At 54.9% G+C, this 10,576-nt stretch overlaps 3 protein-coding genes across 3 annotated transcripts in view; all 3 read right to left on the reverse strand.

Moving 5' to 3' along the window:
- Window positions 1-3,597, reverse strand: part of VDBG_06852 (leucine rich repeat protein) — a gene marked incomplete at both ends in the record, with an annotated part of 4,045 nt that extends 448 nt beyond the window's left edge. The window contains 5 exons of the mRNA XM_003003244.1: window positions 88-1,178; window positions 1,228-1,535; window positions 1,592-1,891; window positions 1,941-2,419; window positions 2,471-3,597. Of these exons, the coding sequence (XP_003003290.1) occupies window positions 88-1,178; window positions 1,228-1,535; window positions 1,592-1,891; window positions 1,941-2,419; window positions 2,471-3,597 (3,305 nt within the window). The remainder of the gene's footprint in view (window positions 1-87; window positions 1,179-1,227; window positions 1,536-1,591; window positions 1,892-1,940; window positions 2,420-2,470) is intronic.
- A 2,436-nt stretch (window positions 3,598-6,033) lies between these two features.
- VDBG_06853 (conserved hypothetical protein) lies at window positions 6,034-7,407 on the reverse strand (the record flags this gene model as incomplete). Its single annotated transcript, XM_003003245.1, has 2 exons — window positions 6,034-7,163; window positions 7,245-7,407. The coding sequence occupies 2 exons, from the start codon at window positions 7,405-7,407 to the stop codon at window positions 6,034-6,036; spliced, it is 1,293 nt and encodes a 430-aa protein (XP_003003291.1).
- A 389-nt stretch (window positions 7,408-7,796) lies between these two features.
- Window positions 7,797-9,204, reverse strand: VDBG_06854 (alpha-1,3-mannosyltransferase CMT1; the record flags this gene model as incomplete). The annotated part of the gene is made up of 2 exons (XM_003003246.1): window positions 7,797-8,890; window positions 8,952-9,204. 2 exons carry the CDS (start codon window positions 9,202-9,204, stop codon window positions 7,797-7,799), a joined length of 1,347 nt encoding a protein of 448 aa, XP_003003292.1.
- Window positions 9,205-10,576: the final 1,372 nt, after the last annotated feature.

Genomic DNA, 10,576 nt, shown 5'->3' on the forward strand with positions numbered 1-10,576 from the left:
CCTGAAGATCCTCCTCCGAGGGTGTCCGATGCTGGGCTCTCGAGACTCGTCCCTCGTGACGTGATGTGCGCTGTGCCTATGGTGTACTCTTCTCCGTGTATGGCATCCAGAGGTGGCGTTGGCGGCCCAGCGCCTGCCGTAGAAGACTTCCTCTCTCGCTTGATGGTGGCTAGACCGCCGAATAATGCGACAAGATCCTCCGCAAAAGTTTCAGAATCGTGTCCAGGCATTGTGCGTCCGTTCTGCTCAAGAGCGACTAGTGAGCGGTTGCGTTCGACAATGGACTCAATTTGTTTCATTTTTACAGTCCACTGGCCGCGGAGTTCCTGGACAAGAGCTTTACTGGCATCCTCGGCAAGCGTGTCGGCTGCGCGGGCGGCAGCGGCTGCCTTGGAAGACCGGCGGCGGTGGTGCTCAGGTTGGTGCGAGGGCAAAATGACCCTTTGCATTGAGCTGTTGATGGTACGGTTGAGCTCGGCCTCGGAAAAGGGACGGAACTCTTGGATCGACTTGTTCTCCTCCAGACTGCGAGCCATGTGCGTCAGATTAGAGAGGTTGAAGCCGTTGTCCTGAACATCGAGGGTCATCAATGTGACGTTGCGGGCGATTGCGGATGCAAGGTCGCCAATATTCACATTGAGCTTCTGATTGCGGATGCGGAGGTGGTGGATGGTCGTGTTCTGCGCCAAGCCAGCGAGGGAGCGAGAGAAGCCAAGGCCAAGCTGGCCTTCGTCGAGTTTAGCAGAAAAGCCGGACAAGTCAAGAAAGCAGACAGAAGTGTTGGTTGCAAAGAAGTCGGACACGGCGGCGCAGGCCTCTTCGCTGACTTGCCCGGCGGTCGAGGTACCGACAAGGCTGAGAAGGTTGATCGTGTTGTTGACGGCCAGGGCACGGATGAGCTTGATGAAGTTGGTCTCTTCGCGATACTCCACCATATCAACGAAGAGCATCCGAGGGCCAAAGTTGCAGCCGATAGCATTAGCGAGGTCGTCACCACCGTCTTCCAGGTGGTTGCCACTGATAGCGCATATCAGTTCGCGGCCTTGACCCATGCTCCTAAACAGCGTAGCCGCCATAGAGCCACTCAGCCCGCAATTGTTAAGATCAAGCCTCCTCAACCAATTGGATTCTGGCATCTCCAGATATGCAGCAAGGATCATCGTAGTCTCGTCGCTCAGCTATCGGTTCGTCAGAATGTAGTTTCACTAGTGCAGATAGAGAACAAACCTTGATGTCCGAAAGGTCCAGTTCCTCAAGCTGCCAGCGCATTATAGTTTCATCGTAGAACAGAAAGTCCGTAAACTGACGCATGCAATTGCCGGCGATGCTAAGCTTGCGGAGGCGAACGAAGTGGCACAGGCTGTTCCGGATGAGGACGTGGTCGACGTTCCCAAAATTGTGTGATATGTCAAGGACCTCCATCTTGTAGCTTTGTTCCGGGAGCGCGTCCCATATCTCTTCAAGACTACGTTCGTCAAGGCTGCATCGTGAGACATCGAGGTGTCTGAAAGTGTCGGGCATGTTGAGCACTGTCACTATAATGTGCGTCAGATAGGGCCTTTCCTTTGATTCCTTGATTCAAAGAACATACCCAGCTCGTCTACTTCGCCCTGGGTTAGAGGGTTGCCACCAAGGATGAGAGTATCGAGGGTAATATTCTGGGTTCTTAGTAGTAACAGAATTGGTCGCGCCACTTCTGGCAGCTCATTTGAGCCGGACGAAGGCACAGATCGGGCTCGAGAGTTCGCCGAGGCAATGCGTCGCGGGGCGAGGACATTCGTCAGATCGATGCTCCTGATGGAACCAGAGGTGAACGCAACAGCGTGAAGCTCCTGGAAGAGCATCGGTGAGCTTCGCAGGATCTCTCGATGGACACTATCGATTACGTAGCCTAGACGGGCGTCAGATTGACAGCGGAGCGAGATTTCTCGGGCACTTACCATTGCGAGAAACATCAGCGATGGAGTCATCGTAGTGGACCAGGTCGTATCGTCCACACATGGGACTGAAGTCTACGTCTCTGAACGACAGTGACCTGAAGTAATCATTGTACCGGAGCGCTCTGAATACGGCGAGGAGCTGGAAGGCCGAGTACCCCTCCGGAGAGCTTGAAGGAAGCAGGCGGAACTCAGGACTGTTTTCTCGCCTCTCACATTTCCAGTTTGCTGTCCAATCCGGAACGTGGCATCCGTAAGTCGCGCAATAGGCCTCGAGCGTCCTCTTCAGGCCGCCGAAATCCTGGCCAGCGGGTAGATGAAGCTGCGCTGTCAAGCCCTTGATCTCAAAGATGTCATTCTGTAAGTGTTGGGGCCAGGCTGGTTTGACTGCTCGATCGGCCTTCATGAAGGTCATGACAATCTCCCGGTACCAGCGACTAGCGAGCTCCAAGCGCTTTTCGGGTTCGCAGGGCATCCTTGACCTGTCAGTACAGTCGGTGCCGTGGTGCAGTGTTGTGTTCACTTACCTAAACCCCAGCACGAAGCGTTCCTCGTGGGGAACCATGGTTGCCTTGAGACGCACGAGTGATGTGATGCCAAACACCACCGTGTTGATCTCCAGATCTTGCGGGGCTTTGTACGCTGAAGTTTTGGAAACGCGAACCAGGTAGCACTTGTTCAGACCTAGCAAGAGGTAGTACGAGGACGCATCACGCAGCTTCTTCGCAGCGTCGGAGTCACCAGCCTTGGCTCGAGGTTGGAAGGTCCTCTGGACCACAGGAAATATATCCAGAGGATAGCCCTGGCACATGGGCTCTTCGGCCGCTACGAGGTTGTATATCCTTGCCTCGACATTGGCCGCCACGATGCCTCCGGGCACAGAGGACCTGCCCACGAATTCCCTGATGGCCTGGCGTATTTCAGCCATCCATTCGTTCCTCTCTTGGGGCATTCCGAAAAACAGTTTGTTGTTCGCCCAGGAGACCGCGGGAGGTGCTTCAGACCACCAGACATCGAGGCCGAAATGAGGACTTGAGCCTTCCTCATTGAAAATGTTTATGATGCGACGCAAGGGAATCTGAAGGCTTGGCTCGGCGGATGTTGTGTCTTGTCCGAGAGAAGCTGTCGTCGACGCCCTGCTCAATCTGTTCGTCTGTCCTCCTATGTCAACAAATGTTGCTCTCGCAGCGTCTATACTGTTGAACTTGAGCAGGCACGTCTCAGTCAACACGACATACTCGGCGCGCGACTTCCAAAGCTTGGCATCGGTTTTGAGAGGACCATGCCTGATAACCTTCATTGTTGCTAGCTTGCCTGAAGTTTCCGATGTATGGGAGCTCGCAGTCGAGTCTTTGGAGGGTCGGCGACTGATGCGATGGAAGATGGAGGAGCTGCGAGTGGGGGTTTTCGTGAGAACTCGACGCGGGGGTGTCTGTGACCCCGATGGAGCCTCCTCGGCCGTCAATTCGAGAGACGACAGGCTGCTGAAGCTCTTGAAGGTCTTTGACAGGAAGCTGCCGCGCTTCTTCGCCGCGAAAGCAGGCGGGGCAGAGCCCGAGTAATCGGAATTGCTACGGGCATGGCCATGGTGGCCATGGTGGTCGTGATTGCCAGTGTGCAGAGCGGGGAGGTTTGGTCGGCTGGCGACAACAGACTCCATGTTGACGATCCCAGATGGGCTGCAGACGGCGTGAAGATTCGAGTTGTAATGCTACTGCTGCCTCAGCAGATGCTGATCTCGGCCTGGTCAGGCCCAGATGGCCGATGAGCTCAAGGGAAAAGGCTCAGGCCATGAATCATCGCTCCATGACAGGAGAGCAACAGACGAGGGGTGTGGGCCGTCAGCGCTTAATAGAAGCTGAGTGGCATAGAAAGGGGGGCGGCTGATGTTGATGCACGATGTAAGGTTCACGGTAGGCGGAAGATGGTGTGGTCTGGGTATTGAAGGATTGAGCACAAAGATGAAGGGAAGGTCACATCCAAGACGTCGATGGCGTGGGAGCTTGGAAGTCTATCTAGTGTCTGGCAGAAATGTCTCGAGGAAGCTTGGAAAGTCCGCCAGTGACACCAAGACCAGACAGGATCAGGACTAGGACCAGGACCGGGAAGGTCGAGGAGGAGACGGAGACGACAGGCAAGACGCTAACAGTCAGTACTAGGACCAGGGGTGGCGGACAGGCATTCCGGGATCGAAAGATGGTACGGGCTTGAAGGGCTTGGATGGGAATTGGGGGAGAAAGCTGGCAGCCTGGTCTGATGCAGAGATGATGCTATGGATTGGCATCCTGTTTTCGACCCCGTCTGCATGCAGCCAATGGAACACGGAGCGGCGGGGGTTCCCTGGCTGAGACCAGCGCGCCGTAGTGCAGTCGCCAATGAGACAAGACTGAGCCGTTCCTTGGCCCTGGCGAGGGGTCGTCTTTGGGCTACCTTTTAGGCTTTCGGGTGGTGTTTGACCTGTCAGCCAGCTGTCTGCCGGTCTGGCTTGTGCTGGGCTTGGGGAGCACAGGCCGATGATGCGATCGATCACATCCACCGATGATGTCGAAGGGAGATGGGAGGGGCAGCTGGCGGCGCTTGGTATGGTATGTCGACCGTTGCTGGGTTGTTGATTGTAGCCCCCTCCCACCTTGCCTTGCCCGCTCGGAATGTTGGTGTCGTATGTTCAGGCGCTTGCCCTCATCAGTTAGGAGGGACCCTTGGCAGCGCCCGCCCTCTGGGCTGTGTTTCCAATTGATGCTATTCTCAAGCGGAGATTTTGTAAAGCTTTACTGATGACGAGTCCTCGGGATTTGTGTTGAAGAGCTAATCGGGAGACATGTCAGCTGCTATACGGATACGAAACGGCGCGGACAGGCCACGCCCTGGTTGCTTTTTGCTGGTCGCTCGTGTTTGACCCCATCTTGTCACCCTGATGTGATCCACGTGCGAACACCATTTCGGTGTCGTTGCCGGTGCCAGTACTGCCAAGAGGGAGACACCCCATCGTATGGAGGACCCTTGAATTGGGGTTGAGAACGAGTCGCCGGGACTAGAATAGATGTTCTCTCCGCTCACGTCTGCGGCGCATTCTGGGCCGCGTGAAATCCCGTCCACGAAAGCAGATGTTATTTGTGCCGGCCAGACGACAAAATGAGACCAGCGAGCGACAGACACTCAGGAACAGGTAACGGATTAGCAATCGAGGGGGGGTAGGAATGCAGCATGCAGCGGTTTGCGCTTGGTCGCCGGGGAGATTTTCGGGGGCTTTCCAGGCGAAGCAAGTCGCCAGTGTGGTGATCCAAGTGATCTTCCGCAGGGGTCGAGTGGGCGCACCCCCTCACGCCCAATGGCGCTGCCAAGGGTGCGACAAGCCACTGCCGCATGCGCTGGTGCTGGTAGTGTTGATGTTGCCGACCAACTGGTTGCCTGTCTGTCCGTCCTATTCTGATGCCTTGGTACCGAGAATGGTCGAGCGAGTCCGCGAGATGTAGCGAAGGGTGGGTGGAAAAAAGCGAGTGAGTGTGAGGCTTGATTTTGCTCGCCCCTTTGGCTACGAAACTTCAATTCAAGAAGCAGAATTGCCCCGGCTTGCAAAACCACGAGGAGGCAAGGCGGTCTGGCATGCTTAGGCAGGTGCAACCTCGTTGCGTCTTTCACTGCCGATGCTGACTTGATCTTGGTTTGGGTGCATTTGAGCAGGAACGCCCGGATTGATCACGTGCCCTGCCATTTCATATTCCGGCCATGTACGGCAGGTCGCAGGGCTTTCTAGAATTGAATTCAAAACTTAGATTCCACCATCTACGGTACCGCCTTAGGGACATCATACAGTCCTACCCCTGGTGTTCTGACAATGCGTATCACCCTGACCCAGGTCTTATCACGGCCACAACACAGTTGTGGCTTCTGTGAAGGGAGAGAAGTGGCACAAAGTACAATGTTTGCTTGTCTAGAGTTTCTCTATTAACCTGCCAACCCACCCTCGTTTTGCTGCATTCTCCCTTCTCTGCTCAGAGATCAACTAGTCCGGACGCTCGCAGTCGATCTCCATGCTCCTGATCAACGCCGTCGCGGGAGATATCTAACCCCGACAAGACAGCGAGGTATGGCTCGCCTACCGTACACGAACAGGCCAGCCTGCGATGCCCAGAGAAGATAGCAGCATCATGGATCCGAGGTACAGAATGAGCGGCTCAAATTTGTTCAGTCCATACCCGGCTTCGACAGGCCCACTCATCAGCGGCGCGCTGATCGGGCCCGTCAGGATATTGCCGATGCCCTTTCCAAAAGCCATCATGCTGTAGACAGGTCCTGGGTCATCCGACATGATCGATCCAAACTTCGGCCACAGGATGACGAAGCTGCCTGCAAACCAGCCATACACCAAGGCGAAGGCAAGTAGCGTTCCAAGGTTGGCGGCAAAGCCCCAGATGAGGAAGCTCGCCAGCGCTGAGACGAAGGTGGATACGAAGACAAGACCGAGAACATTGTGGACTCGATCCGAGAGGTAGCCCATGGCGACCTGTCCGAACGTAGTTGCGAGGTTATGGGCCGACAGGATCAGCGCACCCATTGTTCCTGAGAGTCCGATGCTAGACGCGTAGGTCGGCAAGTACAGGCCTGGGATATAGTAACCCAGGCCCTGGACGACGTTGGAGAAGGCAAAGACGTAGAACAACGGCTGCTTGAAGAAGCTGACATCGATACCACGTAGAGCGCCGTGATGCGAGACCGGCAGGCGCCCCTTGAGCACTGGGAGGACTGGGAGGACGGCGATGAACAGTCCCACAGCCACGGCCCGCAACGTGGTTTGGTAGCCGTATTTGGTCAGAAGGACTTGGAGGAGGAACGGGAAGCCGACGCCGCTGAAGCCGCCACCAGCGAACATGACACCGTATGCCAGGCCTCTCCTTGTGACAAACCATTCGTTGAGCATGCGCAAGACGGGGAAGTAGAGAAGAGTAAAGCCCAGTCCGTACAACACGCCCTGAGTGGCGATGAGACCCGAAACGGAAGTGGCAAAGGAGGCGCCAACGAGCGATGCAATGCAACAGAGAAAGCCACAAATGATCATGTGTCTCTGCCAGTGCTGGAAACGCTTGACGAGAGGTGTCACGAGGGGTGCCCCCAAAAAGTATATGCTAGTGGCCAAGGTACCGACGACGGCGATCTTGTCATGCTCATCCTCGAAGTTTGGGTGTTTGGCATAATACTCCTGGAACACACCATATGAGAGTGGGAAGCCTGCGGACGAGCAGATGGATTAGACAAACAGAAAAACATGGGAAAAGGCGGCTGTAGCAAATCGAGCCAGGGGGAACGCACCCCAGAGCAAAGCCTCAATCACGAAGGCTCCGAAGAGGAATTTCAAGGCTGGCGCTCCCCTATCGGAAGAAGGGAGAGTCGGAACGAGAGATTCGGCTTCCTCAACATCGGCTCCAGCCGAGGCCTCCCTCGGACTGTGGAAGGTCTGAAGTTCTGTCGCCATTGGGTGGGTAATTCCTGCGCACACCTTAGACCAAGCGCAACGACCTTGGGCTGACTGGAAGCACGACAATTGCCGGTTTTCGCGAGAAAATCAGACTGTCCAGGTGAGGTGAGGGAGACTTCATCGAAGCCTCTTTATATCGCTGACCCCTCCGACCCCTCAATCGTGTGTTTGCATAGGGCGTGGAAAGGTATGATTCATCCCCCTCCGGTCATAGCGCCGGGCCCCCTTTCCGGTCCTAGGACCGGGCCGGTCTCGGTCGCGTGGAGTCATGGCTTGCCATCGGAGATCACGTTCACCACGAGGCATGTGGTGTGCGCGATTCGGTTTTTGTCGCACGAATTGGCATTACATCCATCGATTTTTTTATACATCATTCATCCGTCTTATCACTTCAATGTCTCGTTCCACGGTCGCCAAAACTGGTTCTGCCAACCCTCCATGCACTTCACCTTCTCTGGTGGCCCGGCCCACTCAATCTTGGCGTCCTCTTCGGTCTGGTGTCTGACGAGATCGGAGGTGAAGCCCTTCAGCTTCTTCAGCTTCTCGGCCTTTTCGTCTGAATACTCCAGATTGACGGCTGGCACCACAGCGATTTTGCCAAAGCCTCTGTGCCAGAGGTCCTTGCAGAACATTTGCGGCTCGCCTTGAGCACATTCCCCCTTGTGAACGTTGCGGAACCGCAGGCCGTCGAGGAGAGGCGCAGCTGTGAAGGCCGTGGCGCCGTTCCAGCAGGCAAACGCCTGGAAAGGGACATTGGAATCCAGGCGTGCCTTGGTCTGCGGGTGGTTCCAGAACAGGTTCCACGCGTAGTCCCAGCTTCCGTTAGGAGGGATGTTGAAGAAAGAGTCCCCATTGATGCCGCGTGCGACCCAGACGTCGTAGAATGTGGGATCGCGGCCGACATATGTCCAGTCCAGTGCGCAAGTCATGTCGGCGTCTAGTTTTCGTCGCTGAAGCGCCAGTTCGAGGAGGTCCTCAGCGCATGCGGCCACGTCGTTGATGAAAAGAACCGTCGTGTTGGCCGATGTGCGATAGGTGTGGTTCAGCAGAGGTTCCAGCGCCAGGTTCCGCAGTTTGGCGAGCTTCAGGATCCTTGAGCCTGTCCCTGGATTGATGTCCGAAGACTGATAGTGGTAAGAGAAGCCGTCTCGTCGCAGGAAAGGTGCCAATGCCGCTAAGATGTCTGCCGTTCCGTCAGGAGAATGCCCTTCGACGATCGACAGGGCGCATCGGTCTGGTCCGAGGAAGCGCATCACCTCGACGATGCTACCTAGAAGCCGCGGCAGGAGGTCGCGGCAGTTGCGCAAGTCTAAAGCGAAGTAGTAATCGACGTGGTTGTCATTTGCTTCGCTCATGTTTCTCACGATATCATATCGCGTGCTATTCACGCGGGGGCACCCCAAGCGCGGCAGAGCCGTTGACTCGGGGTCGAGAATGGAGTCTATGTAGGGTCGGATCTTCTCTGCTGTAAGAACCGTTCCTGTGGCACTGTCAGATTGCATCTTCTCAAACAACTGATGAGCAAGGCCAAGTTCACGAACCATTATCTACTCGTGCCGGTGGCAGCACTGTACTGCTCGGTACGGGGAGAGACGTAAATGTGGCATCACTGTCTGGGAGACTTGATGATGTGATGCTTTCAGGTTGATTTTCCGGCTGCCAGTGACTCAGGAACGGAACATGGAGGCCAGAGATGAGCGTCAGGTGATCACTGCCGAGGTAAAGGCTTGCTGCTAACAACAAAAAGATCACCACTGGCACGATCAAGAGCAGGAACCGGCGGTCGTGGTGCATGACGACGGATGGATTTGACGCCCGGGCATGACCGAAATCAGTGAAGAAAGGAAGGTATGATCAAAAACGCACCGGGCTGCTACGTAGGAGAACAAAAACATGATGCGCCTGTGAATTCTACCTATTTTGACTTCATGGGCAGCCAGCCGTTGGGTGCTGGGTGGCCTAGGTAAATTCAGGGGGCACAACCCACAGGTTTGTCCGACTGGCAGCCTGTCGAGGTTGCATCCGCACTGTGACAGGAGAATTAGCGCCAACGAACGGAACGCTGTGATGATTTGAGCAACAGCAGCACCAGCATGACCCAGGCGTCGAGATCAATGGTTCGATATACGATCAGGATTACCTATCTTCGTCCAGATTGATGCATTTCAAAAGAAACAGCTTTAGTGACAGAGTCCTGCGGATGAATGCAACAAACGAATCCATCAGTCAATGGCCACATTCCAGAGGCTTCATGAAAAGTTGTCTGAGGAAGTGTGTTTGATGGCGAGGTGCGGAGCCCATCCTGGTGCAGCACAACCCTGGCGCTTGATTTACCAAATCCACGGAACGCTTCTTATCTGGCCAATCCAGGTTTTACGATAGACGCCGCAATGCTTGAACAGCCCACAGGCAGTGTGCCAAGGATAGCACTATTGTCTCTTGCAGATTGAGTGCCAACGGTTAACATGGTGAGGAAAACACTGACTCTCATACATCGTCCCAACATCTGTCAGACTTCTCTTGTGAAGCCCCCAAAGCTCGCAGTCTCTCTCTATATTGTCTAGACATGTCATCTACTATATTGGTGAAAGAAACATTGAAAATACTGATGCGGCTTCAGCTCTCTGGGCTGTATAGGATTCTTGATCTTGTGTCGGTGATTGCTTTCACGGCTCGGTTGGTGATGGATAGTAGGTGGCGAGCCGAGGATAGTGCAAGGGACCTAGACCCAACGCCTTCTGCGTGAGGAGTGGGTATCAAATGTCCTCCTTTCGAACAGGGACGTGGTTAGCCCGCCTCCTTTTTGACCTGTGCTGTCTGCTGCAGAAAGTCTTGGATGGTTCTTGATCTTGTGGTCCATCCTCGAGCTGTCGCCAGACGATGAACCGAGTTATGGATCGCGTCGTGTTTGTTTTCATGTTTCTCAACGTACTTGCAAGATGCTCTGGCTTCAAACCTTTTCACCAAACCTATGCCGTGACGGCCACCCTTTCTGAAAATTCGGGTTCTGCTGCGAACGCCACTCGTCTTTTGCAGAAGAGGGCAACCGTGACCGAACTGTCAACTTGCGGGTACGACAATGGAGATCCGGACCGACCGAGAACCGCAAATTCTGGATACAATTGTCGCATAGATGTCCAAAATGGCTTTGGGGATTCTGTCCGAC

Source organism: Verticillium alfalfae, genomic scaffold (assembly GCF_000150825.1).
Source record: "Verticillium alfalfae VaMs.102 supercont1.8 genomic scaffold, whole genome shotgun sequence".
NCBI lineage: Eukaryota > Fungi > Ascomycota > Sordariomycetes > Glomerellales > Plectosphaerellaceae > Verticillium > Verticillium alfalfae.